Source organism: Catharus ustulatus, chromosome 8, assembly GCF_009819885.2.
Source record: "Catharus ustulatus isolate bCatUst1 chromosome 8, bCatUst1.pri.v2, whole genome shotgun sequence".
Lineage (NCBI taxonomy): Eukaryota > Metazoa > Chordata > Aves > Passeriformes > Turdidae > Catharus > Catharus ustulatus.
Genome location: NC_046228.1, coordinates 14402655 through 14423674, shown reverse-complemented (window position 1 = coordinate 14423674; position 21020 = coordinate 14402655). Strand labels below are relative to the sequence as shown.

Genomic DNA, 21020 nt, shown 5'->3' with positions numbered 1-21020 from the left:
ACTTGAGCTGAATCAGCAAAGTATTTATAATGTGGAAATAGGGATGCTAATAAGAAGCAGCCCATTCTCATTTCACTCCACAAAAGCCATCATCCAACTGTTGAAAGTTAATTTGAAACTAATAAAAGCTCTTAAAGATGCATATTCAGAGGCAAAAATGGAAAATAAAACTAGTGCAAATTTAAAGTTGAAAAGTGTAAAAGATGGCCAAAATAAGCATAAGGAAAAAATCATGACCAGAGAGTTAAGAAGAGAAGGAAGAATGTAAGGATCTCAAGCACAAGTGGAAGCCTGGTAGCACTGTTGGGCCATTGAAAGTCTGTGTATTCAAACTATTAATAATGACAAAGTTGAAAGGTGCCAATGCTTGATACATCTTTTTTCCCCCAAAAAAAGACAAAGAAATGCCTTCATAACATGTGATAGTCAGGCAGTAATTTAGCTGGTGAGCTGGGGAGGAGGGGAAGCCCCTTTGAACTCACCAGATATTTTCTGATGAAACTTCAAGCTTTGTGGGTAGTGGCAATAAATCTTCCCCAGTTAAAATACAGCTTTGATGGTTAGCAGAAAATTAATACCAGAGGTTTCCTGACAGGAAACTGATGTAACTATTAAAGTTTTCTCTTTTGATTTGAAAAACCTCTTCGATGTCAGAATTGTAAAGAAATTAGTTTGAGTACAAGCAGGATACAGGCTTAGAAGTCCAGTAAACAACAGATAAATGTGAAAAATAACTATCTAAAGTCATTGCATCAGCAGCCACTTGCTGGTTGCATTTAAGAATGTTGGGGATCTGGGTCTGATTGCTGCAATGCAAGTCAGAAAAATATCTTCCTGCACAGCGGTTATTTAACGAGCAGGCGCTGGGAAGACTTGGTGGGGCCAGTGACTAGCACCAGGGAGACGGGCTGTGAGGCCAGGGTGGGAGGGGTGGGAGTGCCTTGCACAGGGCCAGGGAGGCTGAGCACCATCCTCAGCTCTGCTCCGTGGGAAGGTATCTGACAGGGAACCTGCTTTGAGCACCAGTGAATGGAGCACTTGTTGGTGTGGAGTCTGGGCCACTGGGGCTCGTGGCCAGAGCCCCTGGGCATCACCTCTCCAGCAGTAACTGTGCCACAGGGCCATGGGGCTGGCCGAGCACAAAGCCCCTCTGTGCTGGGGCAGCTGTGGAGGGGAGAGAAGGGTCTGGGTGCTGCCTGCTCCTTTGTATTCATCTCTTGCCACTCTTGTCAGCTTCTGCTGCCTCCAGCCCCCAGCAGCTCTCCAGGATTTCCATGTGCTTTTCCTTTCTCCAGGAAAAGAGGGCTCATTCAATGTGTCCTGTGCAATTTCCCAGGGCTGTATCCCAGCCACGACACCACAGGCAGCGAAAGGATGAGGTACTGCCACAGCAAGCAGTGCTGCACACATGGACAGCACACAGCAGGGTGGTGTTGTGGCTGAATTATGAGCAAAACCTGGAGCTTTGCTGGGCCAAGGAGAAAGCACCTTTGTACAACTGCATCTGTGTCCCACAGGGAGACCAGATGCAGTGCATTGGCTTTGCTGACTACAGCACAGCTTATGAGTGCGTCCCCTTTTTGCTGAGTCCCCTCCTTCTGAACCAAGGAAACAGAACTGGGAGAAAATCCAGGAGCCACCCTCATCCTGAGGTGGGATTGGCTACACCAGTTCTGGCAGATAGAAATGTCATTTGTCTGAAGACAACTAATGAGCCTTCTTTACTCTTCTTTTTCGCAAACTTAACAATTCAATTCCTTCAGTCTTTCCTCATAGGTCGAGCTTTTAGGCTTGTGATCCTTCTTGCTCTCCTCTGGAGTTTCTCCAAGTGGTCTACATCTTTCCTGAAAGGCAGTGTCCAAAATTGGTCATAGAACCTCACAGGAGGATTTACCAGCTTTAGATGGAGGGAAAGATTACTGTAAACTGCTATAGCTGCAGTAATATTTTCCTCTGGAAAAGCTACTTAACAGATTGCTCACCACACTGTCATTGGGTGATGGCTCTTACCTCAATGTCATATTTGCTTTTGTCCTTAAGTGAGTTAGATGTTTTCACCAGGCTCTCACCTATTTGTCAAATGTACTTTCAATTCCAGTCCTGTGTGTCAGTGTGCTTTGCTCCAGCTTGGTGCTATCTCAGATACAGGCACACTCTTTATCTTCCAGCTCACTAATGCACAGGTATGTGTGCACATGGGCCAGTCCAAGCTGCCAAGCTGCATAGCCTAAATTCATAGGAGTCTGTGGGCTTTGAGACAGGCAGGCACGCATGATTTCAGTATCAAATGTCTCTGAGAAACCGCATCCAAAAAACCCATTATGCTGTTTGGATTATCAGTTTCACTGACACTTCGATGTTTGTACTTCAGCACTTACAAGTATTTCATCTGGAAAAATATAACCCAGTAAACGCATATTTATTATTCTACATAGCACTACGAGGAGGGGCAGAGATCACACCAGTGTTTAGGCCACAGTCTTTGCCATGTGAACACAGTAATTTCACTATTATAAGCCGCACTGAGTATAAGCCGCACTTCTGGGTTTCAGCAACTTTTTGGTTTTTTGTCCATACATAAGCCACACCTGATTATAAGCCGCATGTTACAATACAGAGTGTGATAAAAGGTATCTGTTCTATCACCATCTGTTGAGGGTGGGGACAGTGATCCTTATCTCAATGGCAGATAATCTGCTAATGGGCCATCCATTGAAACCAGGCAGGGCATTGTTCTTTATCTTTTCACACCCCATCCTTCCTCCAGCGAGTCATTTTCTGCTAATGGCCCATTGAGTCCCACTGTGTGACTGATAAAATTACTGCATCCCATTGGGAGTTGCTCCAGCCAGGGGGAAGAGCCCAACATTTCTTACCAAGATAAAACAGAGGCTTTGGGACACTAAGGGAGCCCCTTTCTCCACTGACTCCAGAGGAAAACCGGATTTCTCCACATCACCACTGGACCTCCAGAGGGAAACTGCACCTTGTACAGGAGCACTGCTCCAACTGAGCCACATCTGTCACTGCAGGAGGATGCAGCCACCATTTAATGGGACTGCTACCAACACCCTGCCTGACGGGTGTCAGGTTGTACTCTGACTTTGTCAGGGTTTGGGGTTTGTTTCTTTGTAGTACTGTATTTCTATTTTAATTTCCCTAGAAAAGAACTGTTATTCCTAATTCCCATATTTTTGCCTGAAAGCCCCTTGATTTCCAAATTATAATAATTTGGAGAGAGGGGGGTTACATTCTCCATTTCAAAGAGAAGTTCCTGCCTTTCTCAGCAGACACCTGTCCAAACTAAAACAGCAACCTTTTGTTCTTTGTCCATGTATAAGCCACACCTGATTATAAGCCGCACTTTGGGTTCAGACCAAAATTTTAGTCAAAATGGTGCGGCTTATAATCGTGAAATTACTGTAATTAAAACTTGGAGCAGAATGTCCCACACTGTTCCATGTAATAGCTGTAAAAAGTGATGTAAAATCCTGATTTGGAGTTTGAATTCTAATTTCAACATGCTGAATGTCTTGTCTTGATATTTTGAAATAAAGTCCCTTTTACCAAAGCCATTTACTTACCCTATATGTGTTTGTATGTAAATTCTAAGACAAACCTGAGCCTCTTGACAGCCTAAGAAAAGAATTTTCCAATATGCTGGCCTGAAACAGGTGGTTTACATTACTGTGCAGCAAAGTCTTCCTAGATAACTTGGATACAAGCATGTTTAAATGAAAAAGGCAGATGAAGAATGAGTAAGAAGCCCACTGGGGACAGGGAAATTTTCATTAAAGGGTTGATAAATGAAGCAGTGTGGCTCTTCTGAGTATTTATGCACTCAGGTTTTGGTTGTGGTGAGTCTGAAGACAGCAGTGACTTTTGGGTAATGTGCTCAAACCCTGACCCCTGCAAGTTCAGCAACAGAGTAATCAGTGAGATAATTTTGGGCAATTCAGCCTGAAAAACTTCATGACTACTGAAATCTCATTTTCACTTACCAGGAGGATGATGTGTGTGTATCCTCTCTGTGCCCCTCTCTCCTGGGTGGGTTTGCTGAGATTGCATGGGAGGTGCTGGGTTCTTAGCACAGCCTGTGGTGGTGGATGACCATGTTTCTGAGGTGGAACAAGTCCCCACCTCACTTCATTTAGGCTGGGACTGTATCATCTCCTGTGGAATGCTGTGCAAGGCCAGTCTCCAAGCAGCTCTTGTCAGAATGCTCAAGAATAATATAAGCAAGTAATTGTACATGCAGAGAAGTGATGCTGGACTCTTCAGGTAGACAGAAAAGTCTCGAAAAGACAAAAAATCCAGAAAGGATAATTTCTTACAAATTGACTAAGAGAATAAATTTTCTTAGGACTGGGCATTGTAGAAGTTGTGAGATAGAAGTGGAAGACTTCTATCAGGCAGAGAGAATAGGCTGACAATAAATAAATTAAGGCTGAAAATGGGAACATTTCTGACCACAGAGAGGAGTACTGAGAGGATAAAGGTGATGGTGGGAATTGTCTCTGTCAGTGTGGCACTTGTGCAGTGGAAGAAGAGATGGCCTTGCAGTACAACCTCTTGTGACCCCTGCTATAACAGACTGAGCATGAGCATCCAAATGAAAGATCAGACATCAGCATTATCTGTTGTGTGAAGTCAGAACTTAAAATATATTTGTATTTATTGGAGATGATGGGTCACAGTGAGATTTGTCTGTACCAAGCATGGCTTTGGTCTATGCCCAGCATCTTCTCTTGACTGTTAAACATTACTAACATCACTCCTTAAACAAGCCTTAGTCTCTTCTTATTGCATGTCTAAAAGCAGCTGGTAGCCTGATTTCCTTTTAACTTTTCTCACTAAGCCTTTTTTGGTGAGGAGGGAGTTTAGGGTGGGCAGCCTTGGCTGTGAGTGACATCTCCTGGCATGCAGAGGTGCCAGTGACAGTGTAGTGTTGGCTGGAGGGGCCATTTCCTATTTGTCTCGAGCTCTGGAAGACACAAGAGTCCAATTTGCTTCCTTGCCTTCACACAGAGCTGCCTCCCACGCTGGCGTGGTCCTTCCTGGTTATTCACTAAGAGTAGCAGGGTTTCCGCAGCAAAATTGCTGCTACCTGGCGTGACTGACAACATCCTTCCCAGTTCTCTGCTTTGGAGAAAGACAGGATGTTAGATCTGTTTATGTTTTGGGGCCATCACTGGATGGAACCAGCAGTAGCCCCTACAAAAAGCAGAGAGACCAAAATTGGAAGCAGACAGAGATGCCTGAGCAGCTGGGCTGTGCTCCAGCATCTGGAGAGCGCTCGATGCCCGCGCAGCCGGGCAGGGCTCCAGCACCAAGCAGCTCTGAGCTCTGAGAGCAGAAAAGCAGCATCAATTCTGTGCCTACTTATGGCCCTAGGGGATGTTTTAGTCACTGCACACAGTGGGCAGCATGAGAGACAGAGCAGAGATCTGTCTCTACTTGGATTCTGACTGGGCACAGGGACAGAAGATCGTGTCTGCTTAATCTTTAGCTGAGGAAAACTTCCACTGGAAGGAAAACCCTGGGGCCTGGCAATCAATCAAGTACTGCTGCACTTGGTGGACACTGGGGAGTGTTTGCATGGCACTCAGCAGTGTGAATGTGACATTCAAAGCAGCTGGAGGAAGCTGGAATAACTTAATTCTTATCCCCTGCAGAACCTGCAGTTACACCTAGAGCTGATGGAGGTAACTAAGTGCACAGGAAAGGGAACTTACTGAAATACCTCACCTTCCTGAACAAACAACAAGTGAATTTTAACTACATTGAGTCCTCTAGAGAGATTGGCAGTGTTGTTTTTGGGTTTGGTTTTGTTTGGATTTTTTGAAATAAGTTTGTCTTTTTTAAGCAAGTCTGTCAAGTAATCAAGTTGTACACTTTGAGTGCTCTTTGGAAGGTTATTATTTTGTTACATTACTTTCTTGATAATGCTTATCACCTTGTACCTTTTCTTGTATGAAGCACTGAAATAAAATGCTCCTTGGTAGCATTAGAGTTCACAGAGATGGATGGTCTGGTATGGGATACAGCAATGAAGTCACTCATCTACAGACCTCAGAGTCCTGAAAAGCGTTCATGATTCTAAACTAAAATTCAGGCAAAAGTCATATTCAGGGTTAAGAAAATAATCTGCCTTGGCAAAAAAATTACTAATCTCAGGCTACAGGTGGGATGCAGACAATTATCATTATACCTCTGCCTTCAGACAAGGGATTTGTAACTCATAATGGGGATGGTCCATTACAGTGAGAACAATGTTCCTGCTCTGCTGCCAATGCTGGCACTTTCAGAGTGTGGCTGCTGAAAAGACACAGAAATCCGACAATACCCATCATAACAGGAAATCTGAAAGTCTTAGAACTTTTGCAAAGTCATACATCCTTCACTCCCATGACAGTAAACACATAACAGATTCATTCATGGTTGCCTCTAGGCAAGATCTCAGAGTAAGGGTTGCAATAATTACGTGGATGTGCAACTGCCAGCAGCAGTTTCAGTTTTCAGGCATGCTACCTTCATATCTATTCTGTGCAGCTAATTTTACATTATAGCGTCTGCTTTAATTAATTTTTCTAGGGTTAAAATAATTTTTGTTTAACAGACATGCTCAGTGCTATCATCCAGCCATCATGCTCTGCTGTTTCTAATCACTTCAAGCCCCGAGTTCTGGGCGTTTTTGAATAGAGTTGGATAAAATACACTCTTACTTCCTACAGTCTGGTATGTGCACTATTTTTTTAAGCTGCATTCTTGGAGATATTGGCAAGCATGCTCAGCCTCTAGCAGGCACTCACAAAGTGCAAGCGTTACAATCTTCCAAATTCACAGTTAACCTCAGCAGATTTACACGAGAGGGATCTCAGAGCTCCAGGTCAGTGGTACATTCCCAATGGGCCAAAGCCAGCCCTCCTGGCACTGTCAGGTTACATTTTCTCTAAGAAGGTAAGAAGCTGGTTAGAGATTTCCAGAGGTGTGTTGCTTCTTTTCACTTCTTTTCACTTGGACTGACTTCTGAGAATAACTTGAGGATTTAGGGTCATTTGTAAGGTCAGTTAACATTATAATTCTGGAACCTGGGTCCACCTCTCACATAATACCAGAGCAGTTAGAAGCTGACCCTGATCAGAACTTGAATGCTTTTCATATTTGCAGGCATGATATGAAGTACCAGGATGGATTTGGAACACTGATCTGGCTCTGGAGGTCTGGAGACCTCTGGAGCACAAGATCTGGCAGGCAGATGCAGAGCAGGTTTTGTCACCTTCTCACAGTAGTTGATGTGGTTGCCTGCACCGAGGTGTTGCCATCCTGAGTGACCTCTAATGTACTTCTAAACATCTCCTGGATGTTTTGTGTATAAGGAGAAGAGAATCTATTTCCCATGTGAGTCAGATGATCAGTGCTTTTGAGTATGGAGCACCTCTGTGGGTGGAAATGCATTTCATGTTACAGTGGGAGCATATATGTCCCCTGGAGCTATTTGTTTGTTGTAAAGTATTGAATTTACATTGAAGCTATAAATCTGGAAAATACACTGATACCCTTTCCAGAGCTCCATGTAGTAAGATGGTATTTTATTAAACAGTTGCAAAACCGGCCAAGTATGAGTTGTGAAATGAGGTTTTGATACATGAAGGATTATCCAAAGCAGAAAAATGTGAAGGACAGTATCATGCTGGCTTACTAAAAAGTGCAAATATGTGTATATTGGTTCTGAAAGCTCAAGTGACATATTGGTTGTGAGTGATTTTTATCAGCCATAAGTGGCCTTTTTTACAGAATTCCATTGCTAACCATGTACATTAAACCACAAAAATCCTAATTTGTTAGCTAGGTTATCCCAAATATGCCTGTAACATTTAAGGAGTTAGAGTGGTACAAGTTCTGTGAAGTGTGTGATTTATAATGATACTGTGCCAATTCTCCAATTCTGCCATTCATAACCTGGTGGGCAAAGGCAGGTACTTTGTAGGGAAAAGGAACTACAGGAACATGCCAAAAGACATGCTTTGGGGTGTGAGGAAAGATGGGACACTGGGATACTTACATCCTTTTTCTGCTCTAGTCACAGGTACCAAACCAAAGATGTCCTCAACAAGAACGATTCTACTCATCCTGGGATTCCTCTCTACTTTGGCTGTAATTGCTTTAATTGCTGTAGCAGTGACCCAAAACCAGCCGCTTCCGAAGAATATTAAGGTACTACGAGCTGGTCCCCTTAGAGGAGAGGGGGGTTAGGTGTCCACAGTGCTCACAGACATGTCACTGCCCTTGCTGGCTCTGGCTAACCTCTTCTTCTGCCTCCATGCACATCAACATCTTGTTCTACATCTTTGTGGTAAAACAAATGACAGTTTCACAGGGAATAATCTCTTAAGTAACCAGCCCAACTTGGCATTCTCTGCTCCCGTTTCCTTTATGGGCATTTTGTACTGAGAAGAGCAATGACACCCATTCCCACAGCTGGCAGACAGATGGGCTGTGTGTGTCTGGTCCCCCACGTGTGGGGCCAGCACACAGGGGTCTGGTTTGGTGCCTCAGGTGGGGCATGGGCTCTGTTTTGCCCGCAGTATGGGATCGTGCTGGACGCGGGATCGTCCCACACCAACCTCTACGTGTACGAGTGGCCAGCAGAGAAGGAGAACGACACTGGGGTGGTGAAGCAGGTGGAGGTGTGTAAAGTTGAAGGTAAGAGGAGAAAAAGGAGCTGGGGAAGGAGCGTGGGATGAAGAAGAGATAATGTAATAAAAGGGTGAGGGAGGAGAAATCTAGAGGAAGAGGTCAGTGGTAGAAACAGTGTTACATCTGTGAGATAATGTATGTGTCACTGCTTCCCATGGGGAGCTGTACGTGCCTGACCTTCCTGGGGAGAAAAATGGATCCACTTTTTCCTTTGTTTTCAGGATGCTTGGGATTAATTGCTTTTTGGAAAAAACTACACCAAGGAATGTAGTTAAATAAATAAAATGTCTGCATGCACTCTTGCTGAAGTGCTGATGGATGCAATGAGAGGGGAGAGCATGCTTTGCTCTTTTTCAAGGCTTCTGTGCAAGCTGTGCACAGGGCTTGTGGCTCAAGGTTGCTCAACTTATGCGTGTCATGGCGCTTTTTAAATTCTATTTAATTGCTGTGCAGATACTGCATGGTTTAGGAAGGCATAAATGAAGCCCAGGGGCGCACACAAGGAGGAACAGCACAGACCATCATGGAGAGCTGCATTCTGAGGTGTTGTCAGACCTGCCTGGGGTCTTTTCAGGCCTCTGCAGTGCAGGGGAGAGCCCTAGTGTTCCCAAGCTGCTGTGATCGCTGCTCAGTGCTGCAGCATCCCACGGCATGGGCTGCACACTGAGCACACAGCGGGCTGGAGCAAATGGGGCTGCATGCAGGCACTGCTCCTGGCACAGCCCAGGGAGCCAGGAGACACATGGCAGAGAGGGACAATGATTTTTTCCTTGGGTTAGGATAAGACACAATTGCTGCAAGACACATAGTGTTGTAGTGAGTATAGAGTACACAAACAAATGACAGCATCTGCCCCTGGAGGAGCCAGCTTAGAAGGGTCAGGAATTTTCAGGCGCAGATCCAGGGTACACCCAGGCAGACCCAGAGAAGAGACTGCAGATGTTCAGGGCATGCTAAAGAAATGGCTTGTCTCAGCCCTCATTGCTAGTTCATGGCCTGCTTTGCAGGGAAAGGGTGGCAGGTGCTGGGCACTGTGACCACCCACTAAGGGCACTGGGCTTAGCTGGTGCTGCAGGATTTCTAAAGCTCCTCAGGAATGGGGTGGTTGAATCTGACTGTGCTGCCTGTGATATGGTTTAACAACCTGTTCATGACAGAATTCTGGGATTGTGCTTGGAGTCTGAACAATGAAGTGTCTTTACTTCTTGCAGGCCCTGGGATCTCAGGTTACTCCCATGCCACAGAGAAGGCAGGTCCCTCTCTGGCACAGTGCCTACAACAAGCAGAAGAGGTGATTCCCTCAGCACAGCACAAAGAGACACCCGTCTACCTCGGAGCGACTGCTGGCATGCGGCTCCTCAGGTACTGCAGGGCCCGTCCCCCCTCCTGCAGAGCTGCCCCTGGGATGGCCGTGGGTGTGCAGCAGGGCCCTCTCAGGAGCAGTCCTTGGATGTACTGCCAGCTCACACTGTGCCAGATCCCTCCTCTGCTCCCGACCTCTCTGAGCCCCGAGTCCCCTGTGCTTTCCCACTGCTTCCCCACTCACTCCAGCCCTCCATCATCTCCTGCATCCACAGGCAGCACAGAGACAGCAGGAGAGCAGCAGTGCCAAGCTAATGCCCAGACATCCCCACAACAAAGGGATGCTCAAACATCCCCACAGTCTGGTTTTAGGCCTAATCCCAGATTTTTGAGCCCAAACACGTTGCAACTCCCCACAAAGGGCCATCAGAGGCTAAGGTAATTTTACAATAACATCCTCCTTTAATTACAATTTGTGATTTTCATGAGAGTGACCCAGACCTCTCCTGGCTAGGACAGGGAAATGATCTTAGGTACATACTGCCTGGGAAATCTTCCTGGGGATGCCTTCTGGATTTCTTCTCTAATGGTGACAGTGAAGAGTGAGAGGAGTCTCCACAGTGCAATTCCTACCAGGACACATGCTACAGGACAGGAGCTCTGGTGTCTGCTCCAAGTACCTACCACTCTCAGCTCAGGGTCTGCAAGTGTCAGAGAGGACCATGGCCAGTTAGAGCTGGATGACTCATGTGAATGACCAATCTCTTATCATGGACACTTGGTGGGGAGTTGCAGCCTGCCTGCTCAGAGTAAAGCACATGGAGAGCTCTCTGCCAGTCACTCCATCTTTTCTTCTCTTTGTCCAGGTTGCAGAATGAAAGCGCAGCTGACAAAGTCTTGTCCTCAGTAGGGAACACACTACGCTCAGCTCCCTTCAACTTCCAGGGTGCCAGAATCATCTCTGGTCAGGAAGAAGGAGCCTATGGATGGATCACCATTAACTACCTTCTGGGCAATTTCAAGCAGGTAGTATATCTATAGCAAGTACACCTGAGTCATTGGATTGCAGCACTTTGTAAGTCCTGCCTTGCAAAAAGGTGTCACAGGCACTCTCTTCCCTTGCAAGCCATTTGCCAGGGATCAGGAAGCTGCACATCTTCCCTCAGCAGTTGCTGTGAGTATATGCTGATGTTTAGTGGTATCAGGATTCACCACTACAGTCAGGCTTCAAGCACTGAAATAAAACACCAGCATCTTCAATAGTTTTGCTTGGGTACAGCATCCTTCTCACTTCCCAATCTAAAATATTTCTGGTTTTGAAAAGTTTGACTGTGGTTCTTTCCTGTTGAGCTTATAAATCTTCTGAGAGCTGAAACAGCAAGTGGGCTGTTTTTTCTCATAACAATGGTATGAGATTTCGTGTTCTTTGCTCTTCTGCAAACACTTTGACATGATCCATCTTCTGTATTTACAAGCTTGCATTTTTCTTATACCTTGTTCCAGCTCTCATCTCATGCCCTCTCTAGGAATTCCCATGTTTCTTGTGTTCTGTGCTTCTGCTTCTCTCCTCACAGTTCTTTCTCTTTTTCATTTCTCCAAAAGAAATCTTGCCCATGCCCAATATATCTGGTTTACTTTGATTTTCTTTTCCAAGTCTGGCTGGAAAAAGCTTCTGCTCTCCCTGAAATCCTCAAGTGAGACATCAGGAGCACTAGACCTTGGAGGAGCCTCCACACAGATTACCTTTGTATCAAAGGTTTCTTCTGAGTCCCCAGAGAACCAGCTCTACTTCCGTCTCTACGGCAAGGATTACCAAGTGTACACTCACAGCTTTCTCTGCTATGGCAAGGACCAGGCTCTGCAAAAGAAACTGGCCATGGATCTACAGGCAAGTACATCTACACCTGTAATTGAACAATCCTGGGCCCTCCCAGCTTTGGGATTCTGGTGCTGTGAAAGTTGCTGTGTCCCAGCTCACCTCTTAGTGTGGATTAGGGAAATGTCATTGTTCTGCACACAGGCTGGGCATGAGGTGCCCAAGGAGGTGACAGTCGATACTTTCACAAGTACTACCAATCTGAGATGCCTTGATTCTTGGGCATGGGACAGCAAGAGAACCGCATTTAACTGGAGTACTCATGGGAGGTGACATTTTACTATCTCTGAGAAACCCAAATCAACAGCACAGCTTCACAAACTGTGATTTAAAATAATTGGCCCAGGGTCCTACAGGGAGGCTGTGGCAGTACCCACATCTTCCCCTGCACAGCCAGTGCCTTAAGCCATCCTGATCCCTTTGACCTGATGTGTGCTCCTGGGTGTGATGTACTGTGACAAGAGCCACTCTTCCTTGTGGTCCTTTCCCAGGGTGTCATTCTAGAGCAAAGTGTAACATCTTGGATTGATTTTTACTTTCAGACCGTGGAGAACAGCGATCTCCCCGACCCATGCTTTCACAAGGGTTATGAGAGGACTATAAATATTAGTGACTTCTTCAAAAGCCCTTGCACATCAGACATGAAGAAGCAATTACCTTTCAGCCAGCTGTACATAAAGGGAGAGGGGGACTATCAAAAGTGCCGAGAAAACATCCAGAAACTCTTCAACAAAAGTGGTTGTCCTTACTCCAGGTGCTCCTTCAATGGGATTTACCTACCTCCATTACAAGGGGATTTTGGGGTGAGTCTTCACTCATTCTTCAACTCTCTATAATCCAGAATGTCAGAAGAGCAGAAATTCAGAGTAATGCTAGAATGCATTCTTCATGACTGAGGCAGGAAATCATTTACAGGATGGCTTTTTGGATATGTGACTACAAAAGTAGTGCCACACTTGCTGTGAGGACAGACAAGAGCTCCCCCAGTAAATACTGGCTTAGCAGTACTGCACTGTTCCCACTCTAACCCATCTCCTTGGGGTGCTCTGTTTACTCACTTTTTAAGCTGTCCTTCCTGATGTCCAGCAGGAGAGGCAGGAAGGCCTGCTGCAGCAGGAGCACTGCTTCTGCAAACCTTGTCCCCTGAGGTCAGTGGTGGTACCAGATCTGAAACTCACCCAGCAGTGTCTGAGTGCTACTGAAACCAGTCAGCTCACCCATCTGCTTCCCAGACAGGATGAAGAGACAGTGCACATTCTGAATACACATTATGTGGGACACCATGCTGACCATCAGTCCTAGAGCTGCAAGAGCTGCTCAGTGATTCTGAGGCTTTCCAGGGAACTGCTAATACAATCCTAAGTTGCCTCCTACCTATCAGCTACTGGCCATGGTCAGACATGGAGTTTCTGGACCTTGGATTACATGATGGGGCTCTGTACAATCCTTTCAGACCATCACCTCTGCTCTTCGTGGTGATATTGGTTGCATATTCATCTCAGCTGCCAAAATGAGATCATGGTTGTGATGGCAATAAGTGTTCCCTGTGTGCCAATGGCACGTGTAAAGGAGAGAGCTCACTGAAGGTCTTCAGGGTATCATAATTCCTACCTCCATGCCTCAGCAGCTCTGAGTCATGTGTCTCAAAATGGCATTACTCTTTAAAACATTCCTGCTCTCGTGTGTGTGATGTCACTCCTCATATTTCTCTATCTATAAATAAACTCTTCTTTTGTGGGATTTCTGGGCTAGTCAGATTAAAAGAATCTTTCTCCTTCAGGCTTTTTCTGCTTTCTATTTTGTGATGAACTTTTTGAACCTGACCAGTGAATCAAACCCCCTTGCCCTGAACAAAGTGACCAGCACCATTGAGAGCTTCTGTGCCCAGCCTTGGCAAAAGGTGAGCTGTGCTTGTTGCAGTAGACTGGGGCTGCTGATACTTTTCTGTAGGATAAATGGCTGGGGTTGATTTCCAGAGCAAGATGGGGAAGATCCCCCCAGCACCTGCAGGGGATGCTCAGGCACAAGCGGGAGCAGTGGGAAGGTTTGTTTAACAGTGATTGCCTCCTTCCCTAGGTGAAGACAGCACATCATAATGTCAAAGAAAAGTACCTGAGTGAATATTGCTTCTCTGGAGCCTACATCCTCTCTCTCCTGGAAAATGGCTATGGGTTCACTGAAAATGACTGGCAAATGATCCACTTCCTTGGAAAGGTGTGTTTTGTGGTGGGGAGGGCTCTACCCCAGCAGTTCTCTGCAGCCTCCCCCAAGGGTGCCAGTGCTCAGGCAATGCCTTAGGCAGCCTCACAGCACTGATTCTGCTCTTGTGTTTCAGATTGGCAGCAGTGATGCAGGCTGGACCCTGGGCTACATGCTGAACCTGACCAACATGATCCCTGCAGAGGAGCCAGCCGGGCCCCCTCTCTCCCACGGCAGCTACGTGGGGCTGATGGTGCTGTGCTCCCTTGTGCTGGTGTCTGTGCTCCTGTTTGCCTGGCTTCTCTTCCACAAGCCCAAGTGCCTGCAGAAGGGGATTGTTTAGGAAGAACCTGAAGGGGAGAGGAGCCACATCATCCTGACTGCTCAGGGCTAGGAGACCCCAGCAGAGCAGGCTGTACTGCAGAGTCCCTCTCACTGAAGCTACTGACTGTACAACAAGGGCATTTATTTCTTCTGAATCACACTTGCACTGACAGATGTTGGGACATCAGGCTCGCCACCTTCTCTGCCAAGGACAGACAAGTTCGTGTCCCCTCCTTGAATGGGTCGTACTTTTATTGAATGAAATTTTGCTGCTTGTTGGTTTCTGCCTTGTGCACAGCATTATAAAGAGAAAAGTGGCAGCAATCTTTGGGAGCCAGTGCTCCTGCAAGGGTTATCTCAGGGTCACACATCCCACTGAGCTCTTGGGAGCTGTCACAGGGTGATCCTGCTCCTCCTCTGCTGAAGGTGTTCCCAAGAGCCCTTTCTGCACCAGCACACCTCTGCTCCCCTCCCTGCGCCCTGAGCTCTCACAGCCCTACAGCTGGTACAGCTCCTGCACCTGGTTGGCCCCTGAGGGTGGGTCAGGCTCCCAAATGCCACTCTGGGAAAAGAAGGGATGAAGATGAAGAAACTGAGCACGCTTGTGGTCATCAGCCCTTAGCTGGGCTCTGTCAGCTGTCAGCTCCCTTTGCAGGTGGCAAAATGCCTTCTCACGTCTTCCTGATGTTGTTGCTGGACCAAAGCTGGCTCACTTGCACTGAGCCATTCCCACGTCTCTAAGGTACATCAAGCCACAAGTTCCCAGCCAGGCACTGCTGCTTTTTGTAGGCAGAGCTTGTATTGGCCCAGTTCCTTGGCCAGTAGTGATGGTTTATGCCTGCAGGGACTCTGGTGTGATCAGTGTGCCCTCAGGTATAGACCCACTAAAGCAATCCAGGATCAGTGTGCTGGTAACACAGCAGCCTCCAGTCTAGGGAAAGTGTTTATTAGTTAATGTTCCTGTAGGCAGCTGGCAGCAGTTAACCAGCATGAGTACGCACAGATTGAACCACTCTTTCCACCAGCAAAATTAGTGAAGATTTGCCTTTCCTTTCCTCATAGCACAGGCTTATCCTAATGGCCATAAGACCCAGGGCTTGTGAGTGCACATACTGCAGCCCATCTTCTAGTACACAACTAGGACAATGCCACTGATTGAGTTTATTAATCACTTCCTTCCATTTTTCCATTTCTTGGTCCAAGAAAAAAAAAAAAAGAGAGGTAAGTCAGAAATCCATTTTCGTAAAAACACTCAGAAACCACTGGTGCCTGTCTACCTCCCACAAAATCTCAGAAATCTCTTCTCCTAATGACCTGTAAATGTGGAGGCAAAAAGAAGGTAGATGTTGTAGAGAGGAAGGCATAACAAACACACACCTGTTTCCCCAAGCAGAGGTGTAGGCAGTGTGGAGGGGGTCAGGATGTGCCACCCCAATAATGCCTTCTCCTTCAGGCAAGTACAGACACAGAGCTCTCCCAGTCTATCCCTCTGCATTTCCCAGGCTGGAAATTGTCACCCAGTTATTTCTACTTCATGCCTGGAAGTAGAAGCCCTAATATATTGAAGGACCTAAAGGTAAGGGAAAAATCTACCCTGTTCTAAGATCTCTGGGCAGATCATTGTTCTTCCAAAAATATGTGTCTTATTTTTGCTCTGAATTAGCTGGCTTCAGCTTCTGTTGGACCTTGTTCTGCCCATTTCCAAAAGACTGAGTAACTCTGCTATTAAAATCCCTTTTTCCTTGTTGGTGCTTGCAAGTTGTCACTATATCATATTAAATGGATTGATTTTCAATCTGTAAAGTGGTCTCTGCTGACCTCACTTGTAGTCTTGACTCCACTTGTTTTAAAAGTTTTACATCTTTCTGAAACGTGGACACCAAAGTTTTCAGTAGGTAGTAGAGTCACTAACAGTGTATATATTGATCTATGCTCTATGCTCACCATTCATATATCTCTGGTCCAGATCTGTTCACTTAACAGAAAGACTTTAGGCTTTTGAGTTCAGCTGGACTATTGCAACTCAATCTTTTTTCCCAGTCAGTGCATTTCAGAACACCCTTTGTCTCACATCCCTGTCTCTCAATATGAGCCATTTTTCTTTCTGTGTGGCCCCACAGAAACATATATTATTCAAAGAATATTGCCCCAAGCAGATTATCCAGTTCAATCTGCAAATGACCCTTCACCAGCTGTGAGTCCATTGACCAGTTTTTTTTTTATCTGCAAATACACTGGGATGTCAGAATTCAGCTAGGGATGCAGTCTTCCTTCTTTGTTTGTAGCAAAGGTAGGTAGGTGAGAGATGAACAGCAGGTTTTGGCCATGGCTGGAAGGCATACAGGAGAAATGTGTGATCAGAGCTGCTTCTGCTGCCCAGACAGCCTCATTTGCAGCACACCCCACCACGTGCCACCTTCCTTGCATATGGAGCCTCCAGCTGAGCAGATGCCCTGGAGAAGCTCCCCAGGTGAGCTAGTGCCTCCATCCTTCCTGTGAACAGCATGGAAACCTGCAGAGTGGCAATTCCTCTCCTGAGATCTCCTTGAGCTTGCCTCCTTGGCTGCTCAGTTGTGTCCAGGATGAGAAGTGGCAGATCCATTAGGACATGTCAGAAATGGAGGCAAAAACTTCATGTGGAAGTTGGTGTGGAAAGAAAGCTTGTGCCAGTCTGCTCTTCTTGTCCCCGCTAAGGATTTATGGCAAAGGAAAATGTCAAGTATCTGGGAGAAGAGTTTTTACAGTGTTTTGTATCTTCATTGCAAGTCCCATAGCATTCATATTGTTAGCTCCTGATTCTGGAGCAGGTGAGCAGCTGTCATCTTCACTCACTCCTCCTGTTTTAATTATCTCACTTTTTGGTTTGAGTTTGGGTTTTTTTTAAAGTTTTAAATGTGACTCGAATGTAATCTAAAGGGCCCAAACTAATATAATGCAAAATATGTTACAATATTTTTAAACCTTATGACTTTTAGACCGCATTTGTAAATCAGTCTCTCCAGGATAAGGACTTCTAAGGTGAAAACATGCCAATGAAGCAGCCTGAGGCTCCAGGAAATGATTGATTGAAGGCATCCTGTCAGGGTCAGACCATTGCATGCCACTGTCTGGTAGCGAACATTCACAGAACAGCCCGTGATTGTTCTCTCTCCATCTCTCCTGTTATTGCAGGGCTTTATTCATGGAGGCTACTCAAAATCTTGGTCAAAGAGTTCAAGTTTATGAACATTCATTTCTTTGCTTCTGTGGTGCATCTGATCCAGCTGTACTCAACTGAAATGTGCGTTCCAGAAACACCCAACGTGTACATGAAGACCATTAATGATAGTGGAGGGAGTTTCCAAATATGCCAGAAATAATGTATCATTTCTCTTGTTAAGACAGTTGATCTGCCTCACTGATAATTATCTGTGCCTTATTTCTAATTTGATAGTTTCTGGCTTTAATTTCCAGACGCTTCCTGCTTTACCATTTTGCTTTTCCTGCGTAAAGCATCTTTTAACATCACATGTTCATGTCTATCACATATTTACTCACTATTCAGCTGTACTGTGCTGCCAAGACTCCAGACTTTGTTCTCTGCTGAAGAGAGATCTCTCCTGGGCTCCGAGGAAGCTCTGAGATGTGCTGCAGCAAGGTGGGATGAGTGTCTCTGGTTTGGGTTCATATGTTGATTGGTCCATTTTTGGGAGGTTCCTTGCAGAGGGATTTGACAGCTTTGCAGGGTGCAAGAGCAGCCTGGTCTCGCTGGGGCTGATGACCTCCATGAGCTCTGCCATATTCAGCCAGGTGTGGGGCAGAGCTATCAGAACTTGTCAGAAGAGAGAGAGAGCCTGGGTACCTGCAGCACCCTCACTTCTTGAAAGAAAACTGTTCCCCACCACAGGCTCTAAGTACCTTTCATTCTCCTCCCTGGTAAAGCTGCCCCTCCTCTGTGCACAGCTGACTTCTCCAGCAAAGACAGTGGTGCCTCCGCTCTCAGAAGTGGGGCCATCACCTCTGCACTGGAAGGCTGATTTGAAGCGTGGGCGCTGGCCAGGGCTTTCCAGTGTGTCCCGGAGCAGCTCTGGGCCGGACGTATGCCCCTCCATTCTCCACCCCAATTCTTCCCATGCTCTGTGCCAGGCAGGATGTGCAGGCTCTGCAGGGCTGCCAGCTTTGTCACAGGCTCAACAGCCTGTTCAGGAGGGACTGGGGAGGGAACACTGAGGACAACAGTCTCTGCCACCCAGGCCATGTGTTTTTCCATGGCCCAACCCTGAAGAAATTGATCTTTGTTTTGATGCACACACAAGCCTCTGTATGCTTATCATAATAAAGACTTCTGAACTGACGCCAGCAAAGTTTTCATGCTGTTTTCCAGAAGATGGGAGCTTGCCAGGAGTGGAATGGAGCTTCTGGCACTAAACATGGAAAAGTCCTGAGATGTGATTTCCTCTCTTGCCAGTTCCTTGATGCTCTCCTGGGTCAGCTCTGAAGTTCCCGGTGGATGGGTAGCATCCCCTCCTGGTAGAGAAAGGCACTGTGGTCTCTTCCAGGCTCTGGGCACCTCACAGGTTGTCTCACTCCTGGGAAGGCTTCTAATGCCCAAACCACATCTTTCTTTGCCCTAGCTTCATCCTGGCCTCCTCAAAGCAGTTTATTCTCCCAAGTTGTGAACCAGACAGAAGCAGTCCTCTGTTCTCATTTTCCCTATCCCTCCACCAGCCAGCCCCACTGGCATCATGCTGGCACTGCAGCCCACTTTCCCAGCCCCCCAAACAGGTGAAGGACAGAGGGCCTGTGCCCCTTGCTCACAGGGCTGAATGTCTCTGTGTGCAGCCACAGCTCTGCCAAGGCAAACAAAGCTTGTCGTAGTTATTTTTCTTTCAGCATACACTCCCCACAGTTTGCTCATTCTTATGGCTATTAGTTTGAACTTTCCTCAAATTTTCCAATCTTCCTCTGTTAACAATATGGCCAGAACTAAAGTGAGCCCATCAGATGGAGTCTTTCCGTGGCAAGTGCCAGCAGAATCAGGTCCTTGCTGCCCGTGTCCATCAGCAATGCAACAGGAGGGGGACAAGGCTTGCGTTCACATTCCTCTCACTCTCACCACAGAGTATTCCTGCTCCCCTTCTTTGTCCCACTGCCTCAAGGTCTCTCCATTTTTTAACATCTGGGTGGGGGTGGGGGAGTGTTTGATCCATCCCAGATGTATTAGCCGCATTTTCCAAATGAAGTCTTTATTTACTTCCTTCACTGTTTCTAAGTCCTAACATCTTCTATTGTTTGTTTCTGCTTTCATCATCGTTTTCAAACATGTCCAAATTTATTATTGGATTAAAGATCCATTCAGTTGTCATTTTCCTAGAATGTGTAAAGGCCGTGCTAGGTCAGATCAAACAGACAGCGCATTGGCACTCGTCTCCAGCTGTGTGGTGGGCAAGGATTTAGAGGGATAGTTAGGAAAACAGCATAATCCTTTTCTTCTACCCATCAGGGGCTTAGGAAATTTCAAATTTTCTAAGATCAAATGATTGCTTCAAGATCTGATAACTGTGGGTGCCCCTGTTCTCTACATCTTGTTCTCTTATTGTCCTCTTTTGCACTCATTTAACTTTCAGGTTTGATTATGTAATTTCATGGTGTCTTTTGTGCAAAGTATTTCCTTTTGTATTCTTTAAACCTGCTGCTTGATAACAGGCTGCCTCCATCCCTGTGCTGTGGATAACGCTGACTAACTCTCCAGACCTAGTAGTGTGTGAGATGTGTTCTACACCCACAGGAGATTTTGCCCATGGCTCCTTTTTAGGCTCTAATGCTCTGGCATTTCTTTTTTTACTTTTGTTTCTCACATCAGTGCTGCTTGCCTCCACAGGAAAGTGAGAGCTTTCCTCATGTGTCCCTTGGCAGCACTGCAGTTCCAACTCTGCCTCTGCTGTCCCAGGCTGCTGAAAGCAGCCTAGGAAGGGAAAGGGGAGGGTGAAGCTGGCCAAACATGGGGCTTGTGCTATTTTACTATAGCCCTGCCTAGCAGTCTCTGGCTGCCAAGTAACACTGGGTAGTGCTGGAAACCTGCCCACGACTCTTTCACATGGCCTTCATTGCTGAAGCCTGGGGAAAGAGCAGCTCCAGGGGAGCCCAGCAGCCCTGGGAGCAGGGATGTGAAGGAGGTGAAGGCATTTCCCACTGCTGTTGTGGGCTGCCAGCTTTGCAAAATACCACCAGGCCAAGAACTGTTCTACCATACCCATCCATGCCACAGCTTCAGCTGCTTTGCCTTGTTTTCTGGCATGTGCTGGGAGAAGCTGTCACCTCCAGCACTGACTCTTGTTACCTGGCTACAGATGGGTGCAATGTCATTCCTGCTCCCGAACGTGTGTTGCTTTCAGACTGGCTGACAAGCAGGGATGTGGGGGGATGAGGCTTAACTAGGAGAAGGTATTAATAAGGTTACTGCTATCTCTATATACGTATAATATTTTTATTTTTCTGTTCATGTCTTCAAAAGGACATTTTTTCAAAAAACAGGGGTTTAAGAGGGAACTGGGCAGATGGGGCAGAAGACCAAGAAGGCAAAAAGGGTCAAGGAGAGAAAGGATCACTATGATGGTGCTGGGGCAGAATAATGTTGGAT

General features: G+C 46.3%; 1 protein-coding gene across 2 annotated transcripts in view; it reads left to right on the top strand.

The window, feature by feature from the left end:
- The window catches only part of ENTPD1 (ectonucleoside triphosphate diphosphohydrolase 1), a 33078-nt gene extending 14344 nt beyond the window's left edge, over positions 1-18734 (top strand). For both annotated transcript variants that reach the window (XM_033066227.1, XM_033066226.2), the window contains exons 2-10: positions 8084-8217; positions 8589-8706; positions 9912-10062; positions 10869-11028; positions 11657-11890; positions 12421-12681; positions 13659-13778; positions 13955-14092; positions 14214-18734. In XM_033066227.1, the coding sequence (XP_032922118.1) occupies positions 8104-8217; positions 8589-8706; positions 9912-10062; positions 10869-11028; positions 11657-11890; positions 12421-12681; positions 13659-13778; positions 13955-14092; positions 14214-14420 (1503 nt within the window). In that variant the 5' untranslated portion in view covers positions 8084-8103 and the 3' untranslated portion in view covers positions 14421-18734. The remainder of the gene's footprint in view (positions 1-8083; positions 8218-8588; positions 8707-9911; positions 10063-10868; positions 11029-11656; positions 11891-12420; positions 12682-13658; positions 13779-13954; positions 14093-14213) is intronic.
- The last annotated feature ends 2286 nt before the right edge of the window (positions 18735-21020 follow it).